General features: G+C 36.1%; 1 protein-coding gene and 1 long non-coding RNA gene across 5 annotated transcripts; one reads left to right on the plus strand and one right to left on the minus strand.

Moving 5' to 3' along the window:
- Window positions 1–594: 594 nt before the first annotated feature.
- Window positions 595–20,689, plus strand: LOC108723081 (proton-coupled amino acid transporter-like protein pathetic). 4 transcript variants are annotated; one of them, XM_018448570.1, is made up of 5 exons: window positions 595–1,415; window positions 11,953–12,038; window positions 17,767–18,174; window positions 18,365–18,725; window positions 19,446–20,689. In XM_018448570.1, exons 1-5 carry the CDS (start codon window positions 1,362–1,364, stop codon window positions 20,034–20,036), a joined length of 1,500 nt encoding a protein of 499 aa, XP_018304072.1. In that variant the 5' UTR covers window positions 595–1,361; the 3' UTR covers window positions 20,037–20,689. The 4 variants fall into 4 exon arrangements, with proteins under 4 accessions (XP_018304072.1, XP_018304071.1, XP_018304073.1 ...); XM_018448569.1 differs by lacking the exon at window positions 595–1,415 and adding an exon at window positions 10,683–11,041; XM_018448571.1 differs by lacking the exon at window positions 595–1,415 and adding an exon at window positions 11,667–11,796.
- On the minus strand, window positions 4,588–17,438 carry LOC108723090 (uncharacterized). The gene is made up of 3 exons (XR_001936627.1): window positions 16,990–17,438; window positions 12,388–12,390; window positions 4,588–4,600 (listed from the first exon to the last, which is right to left on the minus strand). It is a non-coding gene; the product is annotated as an uncharacterized lncRNA (long non-coding RNA).
- Window positions 20,690–24,940: the final 4,251 nt, after the last annotated feature.

Raw genomic sequence — 24,940 nt, forward strand, 5'->3', positions numbered from 1 at the left:
ATTTACATATATGAGAATATAGACGTTTCGGTCTCAAATTAGGCCATCCTCAGTATAATCGTAGAAATGTAGAAATTACATAACCGTGTTCAGAGTCAACTTGTTAAAATATACGCATTATAAAAATATAGTACAACATATCTTATCCCTATACATTTGAACATGATGTTCGAAAATCATCCTATGTTCCGGTCATTACAGTTCTTTTGTATAAGGAGTTGAATGAGCCAACAAAATTTCCAGATTTTGTGATTCAATCAGATTGATAAGATTAATAATTCTAGGGTAAGCCATAATGTCTTAACTTGACATTTTAAAAGCACAGAAGTTCAACAAGTACTGCCAAAAGTTATCGTTAACGAATAACCATTATGGAGGGTGTAATGATGGAGTTTGATACGTCTTCGCGAAGAGGGGAGCCTCTTGGAGCGATCTAATCGGATCGGACGAGGAGCCAGGAGGTTGCTATAAGCGTTCTTGTCTCGGGGAGGGGCAAACATCGAAAGGGACGAAGAGGGTATGCTGTTCGAGGGAGTGGGAGAACCGGAGAAACCGCGGCTTTCCGTATCGCGCATCGTCATTCTCGTGCGAGTCTCTTCGCCGATCGCGATCTATCGCGTCGTACTTCGGGATCCAATTTGAACAAAAATTCTTATATAAATTATATTGAAAATTCTTGTTCGAATACTCAACTGATAACCGCATCCTCGCAGCCTGATAAAAAAGGGGTGGGTCGCGCGTGTTTTTTTTTTCAGAGATTTAAGCTCTTTTAGGGATTCCCGACGTTCCTCCGATATTACCTTGCCGTTTCCTCCCTCTCTTCTTTGTATTCGCAAAGCAACTTGGTCCCCACCCTTCGTTAACCGGCTGCTCCCACCGCGGGGCGACTTCCACGCAATATACCGATCTCGCGGCATCCACGGAGGGAAGTTGACGTGAAAAGAGGACGAAAGATCAGTGCGACACCGCGCTCGTCCGAGAGGTGAACCCTTGCGAATTGTCGCGCACCCGCGAAGCCTGTCGCGGCATTGTAAACGCACCGTGTACAAATAATACACACGCTATAATTTTCCTTATTCATTCGTGTGAACACGTACACGTGCGTACATATTCACACGCGGGAATACATTGACCGTCGGATTTCCCTCCCATTAGTAGCGAGCTCGACTGCGAATTTCGAAGCGGATCCGCGTTTTTGCCGTTTCCATTCATCTCGACGCCAGACATCGCACGGAGCAGAAGGAATCGTATATACATAATTATATACAGCTATACACACATATTTATATACGTCTGTTTGTATACTCGGAACTAGACAGTCTTCTGAGACCAGAGCGATCAGCGCTAATACACATTCAAGAATGTCACACAATATGAAGGGTCTCGGAGTACCGGTGCACGGCGGACGAATACAGGTGAGTGATTTAATAATAATTCGTCATTACACTTGTCATTGCACAATATCTTACACTTAATTATCAATAAATTTATAATTTACGTTTTTTGTCAAAAATTTAATCCTACAAGATAGTAATCGTTGCGCAATTGACTAATTTTATGCTAAGTAAAAATTTACGCGGTTGCTATCAAAGTATTGAGATATCGCATATCGCGACGCGCTGGATTTATTGATTTTATAAGCGAAGATAGTACAAAAAAAAGTATATATTTTTAGAGACACTTATTTCCTGATGTGTATTTCTCTTTAACAAAAAGTCACATAACAAAGATGAAATATTTCCTAAATTATTTTAAATGCTATTTACAAAAACGTTTATGAAATGAAAATCGTATAAACAGAATATTTTTTTATATTCGCTTTTGAAAATAAATATTAGCATGTATCAGTAGATATTATTTAAAATAGTATTTTTTTTTAAAATATATAATACTTTATTTTCTCCCTTGCATGTTACGATCTCTCTCGCGCGTCAATTCTTCAGTTGACTACATTAAATCACCGTTAAATTATGCACCGCTTGCAGAATTTACATTTGAATTGCTAATTACAAAAAACAGTACAAAAGTTGCTTAGTTATTTTACGGCATTGACATAAACGTACATTTCTTATCGCATGTATGCGATCGCCACATGGCGCGATTGCACGTAATATAGTCCCTGAAATGTCAGCGACGCGTACGATATAGTATTACTTAAGTCTATTCAACCTACTTCTACTCCTACACTTCGTGCATTTTTTGTGCTTAAAACAAAATAGATACTCGCAGTCGAAGCGAGAATGAGGAAAAAATATATATAACGACTACAACTACGATGCCAAATGTTGCTATAAACATTAAGTAATTCAATTGTCATGCAATATTGATAAGAACAAATCGCGCAGGCAGATTTGATTCAGAAGAGTTAATGCATTTTATTACGGATACACGCAATTTGAAACGTCACGGGCGATTACGCACATTCTGCATACGTAGACAGCAATTGTGTAATTAGGTGAACGCATTTAAGCGCATCATCAAGAGGTCTGTTGGCATATTATTCCTGCGATTACTTCGTGTTTCTTGCTGCCTTTCTTCGCATTCGATTTTTATGAAAATTAATTCTAACGTATTGAAATTTATTAAAATTTATTTAGTAATATCTAATGAGACGATTATTTTAATTTACCTATTTTTAACATTAATTTTGATATAATCGGAGAATATAAAATTATAAAACATTAAATATTAAATGTATCATATTTATAAATAGATAATTAATTATTATATATATATATATAATTAGCTAGATGTTATATAATTCTTCGCTGACCGTTTCTTTATTTTAAAATAAAAACTGTTTCAAGATAATTACGGTACTAATGAAGGTTTGGAATAATTCTAATATTATCATTTATCGCCTTATCATCTAAACTCCGTAATATATCTATTTTATACGTTACGTAATATATATATATATGTGTATGTATGTATAATAAATTGATTAACATCACTTTATTAACATCAAGATAAGAAGATATTCTCGCGAAACACGTAACGCCATGTTAATCTGATACTTTAATTGCTATAACGATTAATTGCGAATTTCTCATATTTTAGACAGTCATCTTCTGAGTCATCGTGAAATAAGACGTTTGATGAAAATTGTCATTTTTCGAGAAATCATTATCGCGATTCTCTTTGAATTAACGTAACATACACGCAAAATGCAACGCACGATGCGTCATCCATTACCGCATATTTTTTCGGAATTAAAAAGCGTGCCTTATCGCAATTTATCTATCTGTTTCATCGCGACTTTTTTGATTTTCTGCAATTCGAGATGCGCTCTATCAATGCCGTTTGTTTTTAGTAACATTATATCGAGCTGCATTCCATTTATGTTATTTATCGCGATGTGATAAACGCACCGGATGTTCTCACCATTTTGAAAAAAGAACTGTACTGAGAATTTGCGCGATAATACTATATTATACTCACATATGTATGTATACACGTGCACTTCGCTATAGAGTAAAATAATTTTCTTAGCGTTCAATCAAAAATTCCTTTAGTTTGGCATTTTTAACGAACACGAAAGTCGGCCGCGGCGTAAAAGTGTATTTTTGACCGACCTTTGCATCACGCATGCGGCTATTTAAAATTTCAATAATATTTAGCTTTCCATGATTATATGTCAGCACACGTAGACCTTCTCTGAACGTCACTCATTTGGGACGATTTTGACGTAAGAAAAATAACACTTTTCTGTATTTTTAAAGTCGTTTAAATTTAAATTTAAAATTTATTCGAGATTATTGTCGGGCAAATTCGCCCTTAACGCGGATGATGCAGTATTTTTCTATTTTGCTCATTTCGGTTCAGGATGAATAAACATTGCCCTTTTTATCGTCTGATTGAATGTCTAGTTTCTGTTGTGACCCCGATCGATTGCCGACGAAGGTAGTTTTCCTCGAGACTGACTGGCCGTGCGTTGACTTTGTATCGGCGATCGATGCCATGTAGTGAACAAACTGTCTGCACAACACAGTAGTCTCACAGATTAAATTTAACTCGAGAATGGATTGTTTTCACGTGCTGATGATAAATAGAAATTGTGCATTCTTGGAAATATTTCACAAATATCTTTTCTGTTTCTTAAATAAGCTAGATTTTTCATATCATTTTTTATATTACCTTTTTATTGATTAAAAACTATTATTACGATTTTTAAAAACGATGTATACTGTTGATTCTATTACGAATAAGCAGTTACCAATATGTCTGGATCGAGTCTTGAAAATCTTCTACTTCTGATGAAAGATTTCTTTATAGTAACAGAATTCGTAGAAATCGAACATTCATGTAAGCCTTTCTACAATCTTCGTGATTCCGATTAACTTTTTACTCGTGTCGTTTCCTCTGCCGTTTCGATACCGACACCAAAATGGGTTATCTTTCTTTCGTAATCGAAACTAGTTCTCTTTTTAAAATTGCACGTCCTCCCTTTCTCCCCAAATTGTTTAACTTGCTCGGTCAATTGCTTCGTGACATGTCTAACGACAATGGCAAGTGGCACGACTGCAGCTACGTCATGGAAATTTCCTGAACTGACACCTTTCCTCTTCCTATCTTTCTCAGTTTCTCTTTTTTCTTCTCTCTCTTCCTTTCGCGTCGTGTTTCCCCTTCTTCCTTCCGTTCTCCCCTACTATATTTCTCCATCCCCTCTTTCTAGTCCCGTTCTTCAGTTCCGCCGCTATTCCAGCAAGTCTGTGTCTCGTACGTCCCCATGTTCTTGAGCTGCTTGGCAACCTTGATGATTTTGGCCAATCGTCTGACATTCTTTTTCACTATCTCTTTCTTGTAATTACCTTTTTTTACAAGTGATTACAAAAAGTCATAAACCTAAGCGCCGCTCGATTTTTATCATCGCAAAGAAACATGTCGGTTCTAAGCGTGTATCAAGGCACGACCTTGACTATTCACATTACCTTACATTTTGCAGAATACAGGTTTTTTTCTCTCATTAAAATTTAGTGGAACGCTCCAATTAACTCGCATACTTAAACTTCCGCTCGCGGAACAATTGCAAATCGTTGAGAGAGCAATTTTCTAAATTTACAGTGTAGTCAAATTAAGGATAAAGTAATTATTTTTTAATATATTTGACACACATTTGATGAGGTCATTACGCTAAACGTGGTTGCTATCGAACATAATCGTGTTATAGATATTTATAATTCCAATACACGATTTCTACCGAATACAAATTATATAACTATAGAACAGTTCAGAGAATTCCAGAGAATTCAATTCAAATAGGGATGATTCAATCGCCATTGTATTCGCGTCAGTGTATTAATACGAATCCATTTATTTCGCGCTCGCAATTAAGTTTCCTGTGTGAGTGCACGTGTCGTCACTGGAAACACGAGGCGAGTGTTCAGTTGCTGAGCTTGTGGGAGTTCAGTGGTCTGCGAGGAATAGAAGTCACGCGAGTTGTCTCGAGACACTATACTGGGTGTCTCAATGAAACTGGACATCCTTCTAAAACAAGATGAAGCAACGATAGCGATATATGCGAATCGTTGGAAGAGGAGGACTTACTACGCATGAGGGACCGCAAGTTAGGCTCAGCCTTTTCACATTGGCTGTTATATAAGGACCAGATCAGCCGAGATTAGTCATTCGAACGACGCAGACAAAGATCAGATAATAGGCAAAGAAAAGATGAGAAGATAAGAACTTACCGCGAATCGTTCTGAGTGTATAAAATCATGTTTAATGACTTTAACGCAGCGTCTATTACTCTTTCAACGTTTCCGCTTCTTCATTGTCTCCAATGACAAGACATAATTGCACGAATTTGATTCGTCCGGGTCGCGATTTGGCTGAACCACGCAACCGGATTAAGAAGGTCAATGCTGTTACCAATCAGTTCAACGGCAACATATATGTGTTGCGCACGTGTATGATGTCTGTATAACTACTCGTTCCCTAAATTTTGTTATTAGTAAGATATTCGCTCACTTATTTCTCACTTTTTTAAAGTTTTTTATACATATGTGTGTCATTTGTTTTTAATTGAATAAAAATCAATTTCAATTAAAATCATTAATTTCCAAATAAAATTATGATTAAAAAGGGTGAAGTTTGTGAAAGTTGAGTGAAATTTTAATTCATCGTAATCTCGACTTCAAGTTCTTTAAAAAATAAAACTTTAGATCTATATATATATATAATATCATGTAAATCCGTATTCTCTTCTTCGCATTGTTTGAGAAGCACTGCCATGTAATACATGCGCACGTAATTCAGGGGCAGTAGCAGAAATGAGAGTGCGAGACTCCCACGCGGGTGCAGCCATGCGTAACGCACCGTTTGTCGGGATGAGGATGTGACGTTGCTGTCAGATTTGTCAATTCGTTATTTCGCTGTCGCCGCCGACGGCTAGCTGATTCGCATTAGAGTGTACACATATACATTATGTACATATATAGATGATACGCGGCATATATATAGAAGAGACGCGAGAACAGCAATCACATTCAGACCGGGTCTCGCAATTCGTCGTTATTGTGGCATTGAAGTCACATGCTTTGTGCCAAAAGGAACGCAAAAAAGCCACGACCTTTAATACGTCGCAATTTCATTCAATAGAGAACCCATTACGCCGATTTATGATTCGGGACTCGCTCGTTAAAGCGAGTTTATATTTGGTTACGGTCGTTTTTATTGACGGTTGAATCGATTAAATCTTTTTCAACGATTCAATTGTAGATACGTCATTAGCGGCGTTCGAAATATCTACCGGAATCACTTTGTCGCGTTCCATCGGTCTAGACTTTAATCACTGAAGAGGTCCATCAAATTTATCAATTACGATCTCGTGTAACGTATGCTTCTATTTACTGCTAGTTAAAAGATTCATATCCTTTGACATAAAATTTCAAATAATTAAATAATTTTATAAGAATTTATCTGTAATTATTATTAACATCAGTTTTATTAATATTAATAGTAATACACTCTCTCTCGTGTACAACAGATATTATAAATTCACATACAAAATAGCATTGAATTAATACTGATTTGTATGTATTTTTAAGTTGACATGTGTTTATATTTTTGTCAAATCAAAACAGCAGCTAATTATTTTGTTTGTATTATGATTTTTAATATTTCTTTATTTTTAGGATAATTTACATTACAAAGATTTTATATTTATCTTTCCTCAATAATATCACAGATTCTAAAATTTTCTTTGATTCGCAGGAGCAGATTTAATTATTTAGGACATGTATTATAATTTAAAAAAATTTTTTTAATGTTTTCTTTTAATTAGTATTGTGCAAATTAATTAGTTATATCACAAGGAGCAATTTTATTAAAAACAACAATCGTTAACAAATTAATGAAGAATAAGTTATTTATAAATAAATACAAATAAATTGTTAATCAAAATAAATAATAAATTAAATAATGGCATATTTGCCTTTTTCTTTCAACATAATTTACAATAAAAATCTGTTTTCATATTTTGCCTTAAAAAATCTAGGAATACTATCCTTATAACGATTTTACTTAGGTACTTGTTTTATAAATAAAGCAATGCTGAGATTCTTGGCGATCTTCATGCCTCATCTCATATAAATGATGCAAAAACTCTTTACCTCGTGTCGTTTATTATGCACACCCAAACAATACCCGGAAAAGTAATACGCCAACAGACTGCAATTTGCACGGTTGCTCAATATCAGTATATATTTAACGACTGTCACGAATTTAGCTGTTATCTCGTATTGGTGTTTGCTCGTGGAATTGTGTATGCATATTTTGCCACTAATGACACAACGATCGTGCGCGATTAGCCTTCAAGGCCTCGGCCGCTTGGCTCCCCCATTTCGATATCGTTTTTATCCCTTCCTTCTTTCCGTCGCTGATTAAGCTACCCTACGTCCGCGATTACTTTTTGAGGTTTCCGCTTATCGTGTGATTAGTGCTACAGTTATGTCTCATTCACTAACAGACTGTCACGTGCTTCAGAACCGCAAAAATATTCCCACTTCGCTGCACTTACTGCGAAGTGGAAATTTTTAACATTTTTGGTGGTGCACCGAATGCACGTATTTGCTTACGGAATCGTGACGTATTCATGTGGTAGTAACTTGGTAACATAAAAAAATATTTGTAAAGATATCCGTTAAAAATCGAAATGAATATTTTTGTACTCGATCAATATAAGTTACTTAAATTGATAAATAAATCGCGATTTATTCTCTGATTAACGTTACGCGTATTTTTTAGACTCGACAACATTGTGGTGATGATACCCAATTCAATCGATATCAAAGTAATTAGCGCTTTGTCATCATATTATCTTTAAATTTTATGATAAATTGTTCTCTCTCTCTCTTATTTCGATTTTTTTTTAATAAACCACTATTTCTTAAAGTCTGGTTTTAAGAAAAATTCATCCTGATGCGTACATGGAAAAAAAACAAAAACATAAAATTTAGTCTTAATTTTAAGTAAAATATTGGAAAAAATTAAACGTTCTAATACAATTGATTAAATTAAAATTATATTATCAGTTTCATAATTGTTATCATTGTTACTTTCGATTTTTATAAAGCAGATATTAAATCTACAACATGATATCAAAACAGTTATATGTAATGTCTATATTTCATTGTCAGTCTCACTTATGATAAATTGAGAAAGAGACGACGAGAGAGCGGGGGGGATAAAGTTTCTTTGCGCGGCGCAAAAATCTCTCCCCGGTTTCATCGCATGGAGACTGCGTCGTTTTCGTTTCGAGGCGCCGCGGGGCAAAAATAGACGGCGAATTCGTGCACGAGGCCGACCTACACAGAGGTGTGTAATTGGAAAGAATGGCGGGGAACCGGGTCTCCTCCATGGGTGCGTCGTCGCGTCGTCGAGACGATCGGGTTTATAGATGTTTATCGTGACCGGAACACGGCGGGATATTACGCGTAGGCGCTGCGCCGTTACGGATGCGTACCTCGTGCTTCGCGACGATATATTTTCCAAATATCCAAAATAAGCACTGAGACATGTGGGTTACACAGAGAGTCGACGAATTTTTAACGACACAGAGTCGTAAGAAATTTATGCGCGCAAAGCTCGGATAATTTTATGAATTTTTAATATTTTTTTATTTAAGAACTATTATTAGCCTCGATATTTTAAGACTTTCATCTTGAAATGATCTCAGGAGTCTGCTATGTATATTGGCTCAAACGCAACGAATGCACGTATTTGCTTACGTAATCGTGACGTATTCATATGGTAGTAACTCGGTAACATAAAAAAATATTTGTAAAGATATCCGTTAAAAATCGAAATGAATATTTTTGTACTCGATCAATATAAGTTACTTAAATTGATAAATAAATCGCGATTTATTCTCTGATTAACGTTACGCGTATATTTTTAGACTCGACAACATTGAATGCAAAGGTCCATCAAATGTAGTAAATTTTCAGCTATGCTCTAAATGACATTAGATTCGTGTTGTTTGCACGTGTATTCGCTATCTATTGACACTGGTCTAAAGTCCAAATCATCATAATAATCCTAACTTGAAACGACGAGAATCGTGATACGTCAGATTTGAGAAGACGCGTCTATTTTTGAAGTGCGAACATTGGTATATAAAAAATATTTCAGTATCATGGGACAAGGAAAACGTCGCAAAGTTTAGTTTGGTGTAAATCAAAAGAAAAAATTTACAATTGTCTTTCAGTATATTTAAAACAATAATGCATACAATTTTTTCTTTTTTTTCTTTCGGTTTATATTATATTATTCTTATATACTGAAAAAAATTCACGAATAAATATGTTTTAGATAGTATCAATGGAATCATTTACTTACTGTAAACAAATATCTGTTTAATTAAATAAAATTAAACTTAAATTTAGGTATCATTTGTTAAATCGAATAAATATTTATTTTCCGTAAGCATACAACTATATATTTGAACAAATATTTATTCGAATTTCATAATTCTTTTTTTCAGTATACTTAATATAATGCGTTGCGTTTGTGCTGCGAATAGATACGTAAATTTTCCATTTTTCCTCGTGCAATGAGTTGTCAACGAACCGAGCGCCACGTACTAATTCGTGAGCCAAAGCGTGGAGATGGTTGGTGATTCGGAACCCCGTCCGTCACGTCGTTCAAACAGAATCCTGTTTAAACCTGGTTAGCGGTCAGATGGCCGGCAAAGACGTACATACGGCTCACGTGAGCAGCAACCGCGCGTCGGTTTGCTCTTCCTATTTTCGTAGCCGTTCGGTATATAAAGAACCCGTCCTCGGAAGACGTCGCTGAAAGATTTGGCAGCAGTAACCGCGCTTTTCTGCGCCGCGCGCGGCGCCGTACATAGAGCGGATCTCAAGTAGCGGACGCTCTATCCCCGCTCGCGGATAGAGCGTCCAAGTGAACACAGGGAGGACACTCAGTTTAGTCTATCTGTTGGCATTCCGTGGACATTCGGTCGTCGCGACGCCCGTTTTGCACACGCGTCGGTGCGTCGATTTTCGCGTTCTCCTCCGGATGTCGCGCCACAGGCGGGGCATCTCAAGATAGACTCCTTGTCTTCGCCTCGTCGCGCACCTCTTCGACACGCGAAACGAACGCGAATGTGAACGAAGACTCAAACGTGGATGACGTGATGCGTTCGCAATTATCCACGGAGATACGTTCTTCTTCGAGAGGAAAAAAGTCCCTTTCAAAGTGGTACCGCACGAGCACTCTGACGTTCCCGCTCTTCGCGGTCTGATTTTATTCCTTCATCGTGCGGCACGTTCTTTCAGACTGGAGATTTCAATCTATTAGGACGACTGTTGATGTGTTGATGTGAATTATAAATAATACCAATGAATAATATTTGGTGCAAATAACATTTGTCTTTTTACGAAGTCTGAGCGGTGTTTATCAAGACTAATACATCATACGTATTCATAAGGTGAAAAAAAAGGCAAAAACGAAAATGGGGAACATCGATAGTTCTCACGATGTAGAAATGAACTCACTGTCGGTGATGACAGCAAACGATCGTCCCCATATTATGGTGATTATAAATTATATGAATTATTTTGGAAAATAATTAAGGTAATTTAATTACTGAACGAAGAATAAAAATATTATTCGCTGCAGCAGCGAAGTGCAAAGAGAATTAAAAAATGCGTTTAAGTACCTTAATAAATAATTTTTTACGAGAAATTAATTGCTAAAATAGTTACTTCAATTCTTAACCGTATCTTTTTTTTAATTCGCACGATACTAAACGAGTTAATTTTTTTGCAACATATTACGGCAAAAGCCATTCGTAATTGATTTATCGAAGAGTTGTCATTGTTACGACAACTCAAGTCGACAACTCGATCATAAAATCCGGGAAACCATTGGGTAAAACACACTTTAATAAACAACGAAACGCGAGGGGGTAACCACTTGATGTAATCGTGGGACAGAGTCCTCGAAGTCATTATAAAATTTATATGAAATCTCTATGTATAATCCGATAATTACATATAAAACCACGAGAAACCATTGTATAATATTAAATAAAATCGTATATTTTACCAAATTACTTCATATGTAGTGGAAAAAATTATTTGTAATCAGATAAAATCATATGAAATCATGTAATCTGTGGGACAATATTTCACCTAGTGGTTACCTCCTCGACGAAACGTGTCATATATGCAGCTCGATACATCGGACATGCGAGGCTACGCGTAATCCGAACGATACAAAACTGACCTGTCCCAATCTGCTCCCCTCCAAGAGAGACAATTACGAACGATCATCGTCGTCGTCCCGGTGCATTTGAAAGTGTTCATCGCGTTCGCCGATAACGCGCGTTTATTTCGACCCACTTAATTAATTCGCGCGCGCGCACACCAGTTCGTCACGTGCGTCGGCCAAATAGTATTCGTAATTCGTTCAATTAACTCCGACCCTCTTGTTCTGTTACAGAGAACGCCAATGCGCCCGATGATAGCGGAATACGAGCCGAAGAAGCAGGGTGTGAAAACAGAACTCTCAGACGTGGTGCTTGTCAAGTAAGTCTCAAAATTCCGCTAGAGAAATCAACGCGAACGAACGGCTCAACGATAGTTGAGCGCGTTCACTATCTGCTACCACGACCAATCATCACCATTGCTTTCTTGCCAAACCCAAATGCTCAAGCAAACGTGAGTGAGAACAAACCCGAGGATCATATATTGTGCATTTACGTTTTTTCGTTAATCTGTGTACTCTATACCCATTCTCTTGTGCTATACTATATATATTACTATGGTTACATATTTTAATTGACTTGCTCATTTCTCCTTTGTTTTGTTTTTTTTGTTCCGTTTTTATCGTTAAACTATTCTAATTGTTAGTATATTACGTACTAATCATGCATACCGCCTGATCGCTGACGTAGAATTCGTAGCGTAGCTGGCACCAGGGATGCTTGACGGCCGCCTGCTGAATCTTGGACGACTGCGAAGTTGCTCGTTTGTGTTGCGTACAGATATGTATCTGCTTATTGTGTCATGTTCTTTCACATCGTGCAAACTCTGCGTATGATAAATATCACTTACCTGAAAACATTCTTAAGGAGGTTGTAAGACAAATGCAATATGTTAAGAATTACTTGAAAAAATTACAGATTATATTCTAAATTGCATTTAAAAGTAATACAAAAAAATTAGAGATAGTTTACCATCTGGATCAAAAGTTATTTCAATAAAAAGTAATATTTTTTTAATTTGTACTCTAATAGAAATATATGAAAATGTATATTATAAAATAATGATAAAAAAAATCTCAATTCTTTTATTTAAGTACTTTATGAATTCAAGAATATTTATGTAAAGTGTTACATTGAGATGCAGACATTAATTGTTCAGTAAATAGACACAATATTTCTTTGTTATAAACTAATTGGTGAATCTCAATGAAACTTTGCATGTCATTTTTAGTACTTAAAATATTTATATAAAAACATTCAAATTTTTATTATTTAAAAAATTTTTGTTTATGACAATAAAACTAATAACAAATAAAATAAATAATCTATAAAAATGTATTGCTCAATAAAAACAGAATGTTATGTGAACACAACTTTCACACGTATGTAGTTTGTTTAAAGCGTAAATATTAATATATGTTTCATGCCCTTACAACCTTCTTAATTCGTTAACCCTTAAGACATAATATTAGTTTGTGGGACCGTCATATCAAAGCTTTATTTTTATTCTTTTACAAAATTAATCAAAAAGTAATTTGATACTGATTTTAAGTGAACAATAATTAAAATAATTAACCTAATGATTCGCTAAACTGATATTATTCGTAATAAAAAAAATGATGCCTTGAAGATTAAAACTAATGCCGAATGTACAATCTGCGAATCGTTTAATTACCGCCATCTTGCCAATAAAAAGAAGTTTCTTTTATCGGGTAAACAAAGGATGCTAAACATTAGCACAATATGTCTATAATAAGATAAGATATTATCTCGATTGACTTGTCAGAAACAACGAACAAATAGTTAAAAAGTTTCTCTCTCTATATTATGCACAAAATCATAATATGTGAATATAGAGACCACGATTAATTATACATAATTGATCACATAAGGAATATGCTTGTTTAAACATTGCTTCTATCTTATAAATACGTCAGATTATTATTGCAATATAATTAAAATGATTTAATTTAATATTAATGTAATATATATAATATATACTATATATATATATTTAAAATTTAGATATATAAATTTAAAAGAAGATTATTAATTATTTTCTCTATGAATATTTTTTTACGTAAAATAAAATTTTTATTTCCTAAAGTATGATAGTCGTCAATAATTTCTTTAATGACTAAGAGCTCTCTATCTTTTGGTTTTCCGCGTAAAATGTGGTAATCGATAAATGAGAAGAACGGCGATAAAATCGCAAACGTTCACTTCCTTCGTCGACTGATTTAGTAGCGCGGCCACTACGAAATCTTTGGATCCTTTGCGCTCGAGACGAGACTCCTCTCTGTTGCCGTTTTACCCGTCATTCGTCGAAATCCATTTACGCAATAATCTTCTCACACATGCGAATTCTTATGACCTTGAAGCGAATTGCTCGGTCGGTTGATCTTTAACACCTTCGCGCTTATGCATTTATGTATTATCCCGGACTTCCTGTATTATTCTCGGTATCGCGACTCGCTCTATTCTAATTTCACTAAACGGAATATACGTATCAGTCAATTGCTCCCCAAGGCTGACTGATTTCTAATTCTATTTAATTCTCATATTCTCCTCTTCAGCCATTTATGACTTTCAGGCGCCAAAGTTACGCGAGTGACGAACGTAATAATATATGAAACATGCGACAAAGTTGTACCTCTTTCAAGAGAAACACGGAATTAATAATTAAATTCTCAATTAAATTAAATTGCGACAAAGATCTCGTGTCCAATTTTTTTGACAATTTCATAAAAATTATAATGAAATATTAAGTCGTAGCTGCTCTTTTTATATGCAATAATGCGGATATTAATTTAAACAAGTGGTATTCGAAGGAAACCTTCTAATAAAAAATTTCATTACGCGCCGAATTAATCAAATCAGTTTGCATCGCATTATGAATACACGTTTTCACGTGTATTTATATCTCATAATTTGCACCGAGTAATATCGGTTTTATTCGTGAGAAAAACGGCAACAGAAGGAGAATCGCTACTTCGGTTCTTCTTCGTCGCTGATCGAGAATGCTTCGTGAAGAGGTCATGCGGTATGCAAAGCAGAATATATTCCCAGAGGAGATAAAGGATTTGTCTTTACTGTATAATATGTGCATTTATATGATTCCAGACTAGCGTATAAACTCCGGGCATAGATTCGGGCTCTATGAAAGTGCTCTGTGAATAATGAAAGAAAACAAAAAAAAAAAGATACTCTATCGTTGAGAAAAAAAAAAATAAGAAAATATGACACTGTCGGATCGCTTTTTTTGACACTTTAGCTCGATGACATTCGCACAAAAGACGACGCGACGCGACGTCGACGCGATGCCGACTTGGACGCGACACAAACATATCATCGGACGGTTGCAAAATCCGTGGCAAAGAGCCGAGATGTATTGGCATATATCGATTCGGTGATAGATCTATATTGACGTGCGTAAAAGCGAAAACAAAATAAAAAAAAAAGAAAAGTACAAAATAAAAAAAAAAACGCTCGGCCAAGTGGCTCGGCAAGCAAAAAGGAGGCTTGTTAGTCGTCGTACTGCGTCGTGGCGCTGGGCGTCGCGGTGATGCAGTGCGGTGGTTTGCGGCTGCCCCTCTGTATGTATTATGCCTGTAACGCGACGCGTTGAACCCCACGGTCACGTTGTAATACGTGACGACCGGACACACACAGACTCTAATCCCGGGGGCTTTCTCGACAGAAAGTTTCGCACGACTACGGGAGAGAAACTACCGCACCTAAAAGACATGGGTACCTATAATACCTAAACACCTATACCGTCTTCTTTTTTTTTTAACGAATCTATTACATGAACGTGCATTACTCATTACTCAGCTCTTTTTTTTCTCTGTCTCATACACACGTGACACGCGCTCACACACCCGCACACACATACAGCACATGTGCGCATACATACTCGCATACAGAGCGAATAACACGCATTGTGCGATACTCGCGTTTTCGATTGGCTGTAGGTCGGTGAAAGAAAATTCCCCGCGATGATTATGAAACGTCATTCATGAAAGCGAGAATATGTCTGCATGTCTCGAATTAACTGTTAATTATTAACGTACCAACGCGTCATATCCTTCAGAATCATCCATCCACTTGCTACCGTCCGATTTTTCAGGATGAAATCGTGTGTTTGCGATCAAGCATGAATGCGGAGAACGCGGAGAAAGAGACCGAGTAACGCAAGCTGTCGTTTACCGCGTGATTGTACGGAATGCGCGAATTAAACATTGGCGCTATTATCATCATGAAATTTCAATAACAAAACGATATCGCTTTGTAAAGCCTTGCTTGAAATTCCAACCGGCGATTGCGATTTAGTCTGAGTCATCCGACTCAGACTAAATGAAAATGCTAAAAAAGAAAATGTTGCGTGTAAAGAGTTACTTTAGATTATAATCAGCGATGTAGTCTAACAATGAGTCATATGATTCGAGTTTCACATTCATGTTGGCGACAAAATGACGGTTTGTGCTACGCTTTTTTTCTACGCATATTCTAAAGAGGTGAGAACGAGTAGACGCGCTGAGAGAAGATATGATAATGTTGAAAGACATAGCGCATAGTAATGAATACATAGTAATGAAAAAAAATACAATGAAATATGAATGAAATAATTGATTAAACACACACGTCATTTTACACCATTTTCTTGTTCTTAGAATATTCATTTTCGATACAATAATGAATACTCGTAACTAATACTCGTAATTTAAATATGACAGCTTTTATAAAATTCCTAGAATACAAATCGATTCGAGCCAGACTAAAAATACAGATTTCAATGGATTCGCAAAATTCTAATTGTAAGTAACCGATTGTAACGGCTTAGTGTGTGTTTAATAAACGCGTAAAGCTGCACTTATATGATTTTGCCTACAATCTTCTCTCGGTACGAACGGACGGAGAGTCAGACGCAGAAGGAGGAGCAATTGTTTAAAAAATTCAACTAATAGATAAGTATTCGTAGAAATATTTCCATTATTCAAACACACGAATAGCGTGAAGCTTGTCTAATCTAGGAGATGAAAATCTAGATAATCTCTGCAATTTATTTAATTACTTAATAATGATCCTTATTTTTATGTCTACGGAAACTCTCTTCCACAGTATAAAGAATTTATATAATGTTCATTTTTTCTAATCATTCAAAAACAGAAATATTAATTTAAAGGTGAAATTTTAATTCAAGAAAATATTCTCCTTTTTAAGATACAATATAAATTCGATATTAAACGGAGAGAACATCTTTTTCTCTGTACTCTTCGATTGGACATATCACATATTTCGAGACTTTTTCTAATGCGTCTTTTTCGCCGGCTTTGTGCATTAATATCGCATACTGCGCCGAATATTATTCGGCTTGATGCAAGGGCTCATAATAACGACTTAATAACGAGGTAACGCCAAACTCTCATCTTCACGGATGAAATCACCGTCGTTAAAGACGCCGAAATCCCTGCCGCGGCACGGCGATGCCCCGAATGCATGCTCTCACATGCGTCTCGCGCCCTGTCTGCGCCTCCACTCTCCGTCTTCCTCGGCATGCGAGCGTGCAAGAAAGAGAATCCTCCTACCACGGCACACTCTCATTATATTCCCCCTTCGCATCAAGTCGTGATGGAAATCGCGGGCACGAGGAAAACGTCGTACCGTGCAAAACAGAACCAGGTCCCACGTAACACTTATATTCCACGTGCAAAATATATAAGTAAATAAAAATATATATATAAATGTATGGGATGTCGTAAAATTTCCCTTGCCGTTTCTTTTTCATCTACGCACTCTTTGAGATATCAATAACTTGACGACGGAAATTCAAATAAATGTACACATTTTTTTCCGGGCTCTATAATTGTCGCAATTAGATATTTCGCTCGAGCTTCTGACAACTGAATAGGTCAAATAGTTGGTAGATGAAAGAAACGACGACATCCTTGCGGGAACACCCTGTATATACATATGTAATTTACGTCCCATTCACGGAAATCGTTTGCCACCAATTACGGTGCGATATGCTAACGCCGCCGGTTTTGCAGATACAAGTGCGAGAAAAATGACGTGCCCATTACGGTCACGAATGGATCGACCTTGCCGCTCGTGGAGCGACCGACCGACGAGGAGGCCGCCCTTTATGACCCATTCGAGCATCGCAAACTCGCCCATCCCACGTCGGACCTCGACACGCTCATACATCTACTCAAGGGGAGCCTGGGCACGGGCATACTCGCAATGCCGATGGCCTTCCGTAACGCCGGACTCGCCTTCGGTCTCTTCGCCACCTTCTTCATCGGCGCAGTCTGCACCTACTGCGTTCACATCTTGGTAAAATCCGCCCATCTCCTGTGCAGGCGGTTGCAGACACCTAGTCTGGGCTTCGCTGACGTGGCCGAGGCGGCCTTCCTAGTGGGGCCCGAACCCGTTCAGAAATACGCCAGACTTGCCAAGTGAGTTTATTCACGGGAGACGTTACGTTTGCATTTTATTACCAGGGTCATTTAGAAAATATATAGCACAACAAATTTCATTTTCACAATTTGTTATACGAAGATATACGTCGCGTTGCGCTATTCCTGTTTCTCTTTTATTTTATATTATTCAGTAAATCAGTATACGCACTATTTAATACCGTTTCAGGGCAACAATTAATTCGTTCTTGGTGATCGATCTGGTTGGTTGCTGTTGCGTGTACATCGTTTTTATTTCGACCAATCTCAAGGAGGTCGTGGACTATTACACGGACACAGATAAGGATCTGCGAGTGTACATGGCCGCGTTGCTGCCATTACTCATCATCTTCTGTCTTGTGAGGAATCTCAAATATCTCGCGCCGTTCTCAATGGTGGCAAATGTATTAATCGCCACCGGTATGGGTATCACCTTCTATTATATTTTCCACGATCTGCCTTCTATCAGCGACGTACCAAATTTCTCTAGCTGGTCTCAGCTGCCCCTTTTCTTCGGCACTGCCATTTTTGCCCTCGAGGGCATCGGTGTTGTAAGTATACTCATTTCTTTATATCGCTATACCACAACAAATTTTAAATAACATCTAACGCAAATGAAATATTAAAACTTTATAATTTATAGCAAAACTTTTTTTAACTTTTCCGACCAATATGATGCTTACAATTTAAAAAAATTGTTGACAGAAGTTAAAATACATTGATTTTAATTTTGAATTTTGATTAGAATGTGATTATCATAGCACGATCACATGATGAAGATAAATATTACGACACTGCGCATCAGAAATAACTTTGTATTCAGTTGCTAGATACGTTCGGACACTTAACGGTCGCGTTCGATTGTTTCAAGTATCGACACGCGTAAATCAAATGGCACGCCTTGGTCTGTGCGTCATGGAATATTTCGTACATTTGTGACGCGTACCAACTTGATGAACAAAAAAAAATCACGTTAACATTTTATAACTCTCTGACAGAAATTAAATTATTCAAACATAGAAATTCTTAAAGTAAACATTATTTAATTTTCAATAAAATGCAAAGAAAGAAAATATTAGAACTATTCAAATTATATTTTATATATTTCCTGTATTTCGAAATCTAAAAAGATATTTAAATGTGTTCTATATTTTTTACTTATCTTATATTGATAAAATAGGAACTATAAACTTTAAATTTTGTGCATTCTTTTGTTTTCAATTCCATATGTATTTTATTATGTGTCATCAAGAGCCGTAATTTGTTTCTAGGTAATGCCCTTGGAGAACAATATGAAAACACCATCACATTTCGTCGGTTGTCCGGGTGTCCTCAACACTGGCATGTTCTTCGTCGTATTGTTGTACAGTACCGTCGGTTTCTTCGGTTTCTGGAAGTACGGCGACAGCACAAGGGCCGCCATTACGCTCAATCTTCCGCAAGGTCAGGTGCTGGCGCAATCCACCAAGATAATGATTGCTATTGCGATCTTCCTCACTTACGGACTTCAGTTCTACGTGCCCATGGAGATTATTTGGAAGAACGCAAAGCAGTATTTCGGCTCCCGGCGATTGCTCGGCGAATATTTCCTCCGCATCCTATTGGTGATCTTTACCGTCTGCGTGGCGATCGCGATCCCCAATTTGGGTCCATTTATCTCCCTCGTCGGGGCTGTATGTTTGTCCACGTTGGGTCTCATGTTCCCCTCGATGATCGAATTGGTAACCGTCTGGGAACAAGAGAATGGCCTTGGCAAGTGGAATTGGCGGCTGTGGAAGAATATCGCCATCATCTCTTTTGGCGTGTTGGGCTTCCTCACCGGCACGTATGTCAGTATCCAAGAGATTTTGGAAGGCAAATGAGGCGCTGGGTCCGGCGCAAGGAGCAGCTCACGAAAGCTGCTCGCGAATACTGCTCGTCGTCCGACTGTACGTCGGATGGCGAGTACCACGAATGACAGCGTGCTAGACGTCTCTTGCGCGGATGACGCGATGCTGTTAGCAGACAGGCCACCGGGTCCGAGACAGGTCTTCTTCTGGCTCCCTATTCCCGCGTCCTTCCTGTCGGTAGCACGATTACTGTGACAATAATGACGATGACGACGACAATGACGAATGATGATAACGACGAAGATATTCGTAAAAGTCTTCGCATGATAGAACTTTCATTTATCATTTTCTTAGCAGTAGTCATTTCAATTAGTATTACGCGCGTCGTGCACGATTGACGAAGCGCGAAGTGTACGGTCGATCGGAGGAATTCGAAAACTGATTTCATACCGCGCACACTCGGTAACTTATATCATTGTTCTCGCACAAGAATCACGCAGGATCAGCATTACTTAGCAAGATAAAGTTGTATTAGTTTGGCGCAAAAGTTATTATGCCTATTGAGTGAAGTTAAAAACATGTATTAGTTTCGAAACAGAAGTAATTTTGTCAGTTGTAACAATCATACTTTAATATACTTTTCTCTTCTGGAAGTATATTTTGCAAGATATTGCTTTGTTTGCAATAAAATTACAGAATTGTAATTTTATTTAAAAAAGAAACTTATAGAAAAAAAAAAATGACAAGTCTTTGGCATTAATTTGATATTTTTATGATTTTTAGAAGCAGGATTTTGGCTAACAAATTTTTATGTTTTATAATCATATGCACATAGTAGATTTAAGACGGAATATTTATCGTGTTCTTTAGGAATTCCAATCTGAACATTAATGACGAACGTATAGTGTTTATATTGTTGTTTTACTCCTTTATTTTCCTGGTCATTTTATTTAATTATGCCGCATCGGCCGTACGTATATAGCTTTTTTGCGGATTTTACAACTGCAGGACGGTTTTCTTATAGAATAGCGTATGTGATTTTCTGTGGTCGTACGTATACCTTTGTATATGTATATTGTGTATATAAATACACAAACGATCATATTTTGTAAATGACAAATGGGAACCGTACGCCTCAGTTATTACGTGCTTATTCGCTCGATCGGATTATTACTGTAAGACAGTGGTCTCAATAAGGTCACGAGGGGCCGCATAACAGACATGAGATTTCGTCACCTAGCCATATAAGTGAAGAAATTACGTTCGCGTACAAGAATTTTTGTTTAAGCGTATTGATACGATTACGCACTTAAACGCATATAATCGATACGTTGAGTCAGCACAGAATCATCTCCTTATTCTTTTACAAGGCTAAATCTCGAAACATCTCGATCTACCACAAGAATCTGTTTGCGGCCCGCATAAACACACGTCTCTGAGACCTCTTCTATACGAAAATGAGATCTGTAAGATACTGCGTTCTGTGAGAGAGCGCCAATTGAGCGTCACATCAGTTTTCTAGTATTGGCATGTATTTGACTTTAGAAGGAATCGGTCGGATGCGAAATATTTATAAAATATCAGCTAGTCATTTATATTTTTTAAGTATTAAATTTATCATATCTTCTGATAGACGTCGACCTATTACATAATATTATTGAAAATTATGTAGATTTAAAAAATATTTAATTTTTAAATAAATTTTTCCAAGCGAAATGTCCTGTTAAAAATATTATTCTACATGTTTTATTCATTTTTTTATGTAGAATTATTATTTATATTTACTTGAATTATTATTTGTTTCATAATACATATAATTAATATCTAAATTGTATAAACGAATGATTCAATCGGTATCTTATTGGCTAACTTTAGAAACTTACACGATAGAAAGACCGATTTCTTCAAATGTGATGATCAATCGGCGTGATTCCATTGCAAATCGTTGGTCTGTTCCTAGTGCATGATGCACGATGATGTACAAAGAAGATTAATCCATTAAGAGTAGTAGGCAGAAAAGTGCGTAGGTGTAGTAATATCGTGATGCACGCTTGCTAGTCTGTAAGTAAGATCGCGAGGCACCGTCGCGCGCTACTTCGTCAGCATGCGCGATAATAATGTTCTAGTGTCGGAAATGTTAGGGGAATATCCGACACGATTAATTATTAGCACATTAATTAAAGAGGAAGTAGAGTTGGAAGTAGAAGACGAATGTTCAGATGTTCATCAATACGTTGACAGGAAATGGGACAACAAATCAGTCAAGATCTTTTGAAAAATGTCACGAATTAGAAAATCAAACTTTTATCAAACAAAGTTGGAAGATACGGTATAAAGATTTTTAGTATTTTGGCTACTTCAATGATGAATTTGTACACATTTTACACATTCGATGATTAGCAATAATTTCAATATATCTTTAGAGAAATACATTTTTATAAGATACACAAATGACAAGACTGCAAACAACTTTTCTATTTTTAGAAAAAGATTTATATACGTCATTTTTCGTATTGGCATACTTCAAAAGATTTTTTAAAGACAGTATTAATGTTAGATTAAAATTATAATATATTTAAATCTGAGCGATATTGTCTATCTTCACTAACTCTTTATAACGATTTTAGCATACGTACGTATCTTTTTCAAATTAACACTAAAAAGCGTAAATATTTCAAACTGATAAATAAATTGTGATAAATACCGATGTTTCAATAATTTATAAAAAACTCTGACACGACAGATAATTTTTAAATGTGATAGAATATTACTATTCAAAGTAACATTGTTTGATAATCGGATAAATGAACATTTCAGATAAAAGATAGAATGGCCTATACCAAATGTGAACAAGATTTTAATTACATGAAAATTTAATATTAAATTGAAATATTTATATTTAAATTAAATAATTAATATTAATATAATAATCACATAACTATCCTGTAATGCAGATTTACAAAAATAGATCCGTGATGTTGGGTAAACCGAAATGTTTTACATTAGAAAAACTTTTCTTTTGTTATAATAATAATAATAAAAATAATTTTTAAACAAAAAAAAATATGAACGATGAAATAGTATGATAAATATCCTCTTCGAAATCCCCCCAGTTTACGTCCTCTAATGGAATTCTATTTTCAAAAAAGAAACATTTTATAAGAGTAGGCATACATATTAGATGAATACCACAGGATACACGTAATTTATACTGTTTTAATAATGCGCCATCGATTTTCAGAATGTAGAAGGAATCGCATTTTCGATCGCGCGTAAACGAAAGAATAAAGCAGAATAGAAATTTTATTAAATCTTGGAGTATATTAAACCCTCTATATAGTAAGTATACAGTGGATTTAATACAAATGTGAAATGAAATTAAAAAGATAATAAAAAGCAACACGTTACAAAAAATGAAGAAAGAGAATGATATAAGTAATGTGCGATAGAGAGAAAGAGAGAGAAAAAAGAAAAAGAGAAAGGAAAAGTAATACCAGATTTGGGCCATGGGTCCTATTTCCGGGTTCCTATCCGTAGAAGGAAAATGGGCACGCAATACGTAAGCCGTATCATTTTTGATAGGGTCGTATTATTTTCGTAATGATGCGCTCATTTTGATAATTTTTAAGATTTTATATGAGAAAACGTAGAAATAAAATGTAATTTTGTCCAGGCGAAAATTGATGATCGATGCATGGCGATTATTGCCAGTCCTCTTTTATTAGAAAGAGGAACAGTATATTCCTCATATATGTGTCTTGTTGAAAAGCGCGTGGCTTTTATAATTATTATTATATATATATATATATACATATTTACAGAATCTTTCTTTATTAATGATGTAAATTTATGTAATATGTAAAACTGTTTGTTAAATAAATCGACAAAGTAGATTTCTACGAAATAATAATTGTTATTGTGTTCTTTGTTTTGTTTGTACAAAACCTAATATTTTTGTATTCATATTAAATACCTATTCACAATCTGTGACTGCGTGCTTTCAGAGCAATAATCACCGTGCAAATAGCGTCTTTCTGTATGCACAACTATTTTGTTAATTTATCAATTTCATTAGATTCTACAATATTTAATATAAATCCGTATGAAACGATGTTTTATACAATTTATACAGTTTATGTCTTTTTTTAAATTGTTCAAAAAAACTGAATAGAATAAAATTTATAAAAACTTAATTTTTGTCTCCTTAAATTAGAAAGCTCCACGTATATATCGTAATAAGAAAAATATACATATAATAAGCGCAATTTGAATTATGTAATTACACAATGTTGCATAATAAGCGAATTCCGGAAAATCTTACTTGCTTATTGAGCCATTAAAGTTTAAACGTTCATAGAATGCGATCTATCGCACAATAATAATGCAATAATGTGTATACATAACAAAAATTATTTGTGTAATATTTCCGCATAAAAAATGGCTTTAAAATCGATCCGCTCATCAGCAGAAATGTGTAATCATTATGCTCATCAGCAGAAATGTGTAATCATTATGCAACAAGTACATTCTTTCTTTACATAAAAAAATGACTCACAGATATAATGGCATGACAGAATCTTCAACATGCAATTTTTAATTTATATTGTGACGTGACGTTTTTTCACCGTCCGTCACAAGGGTCATTCGACCTAGCCAAAGTAGCGCGGCAAATTTGTCCTGTGTCCTCCCGACGCGGAGGGCGGGCGTGCCGACGCTTATTGCGATTTTCGGGCGAAAACGCGGAGATTTTTGTCGTCGCGTTTCGCGTAGCATTTCTTTCTGTAAAGTTGTCTAAGAATTTTTAGTGTCGGCGGCTGCGGTAGGTAGTTTAATGTGCGACACATCCCACTATCTCAAGGAGGCGGCCAAGACGAAGACGGAAGATCACCTTGGAGGTCCGAGGCCACCCAGAAGAGGGGGTAGCGCACAGGTGATAC

The sequence above is a fragment of the Mycetomoellerius zeteki genome, unplaced genomic scaffold, assembly GCF_001594055.1.
Source record: "Mycetomoellerius zeteki isolate Tzet28-1 unplaced genomic scaffold, Tzet1.0 scaffold223, whole genome shotgun sequence".
Lineage (NCBI taxonomy): Eukaryota > Metazoa > Arthropoda > Insecta > Hymenoptera > Formicidae > Mycetomoellerius > Mycetomoellerius zeteki.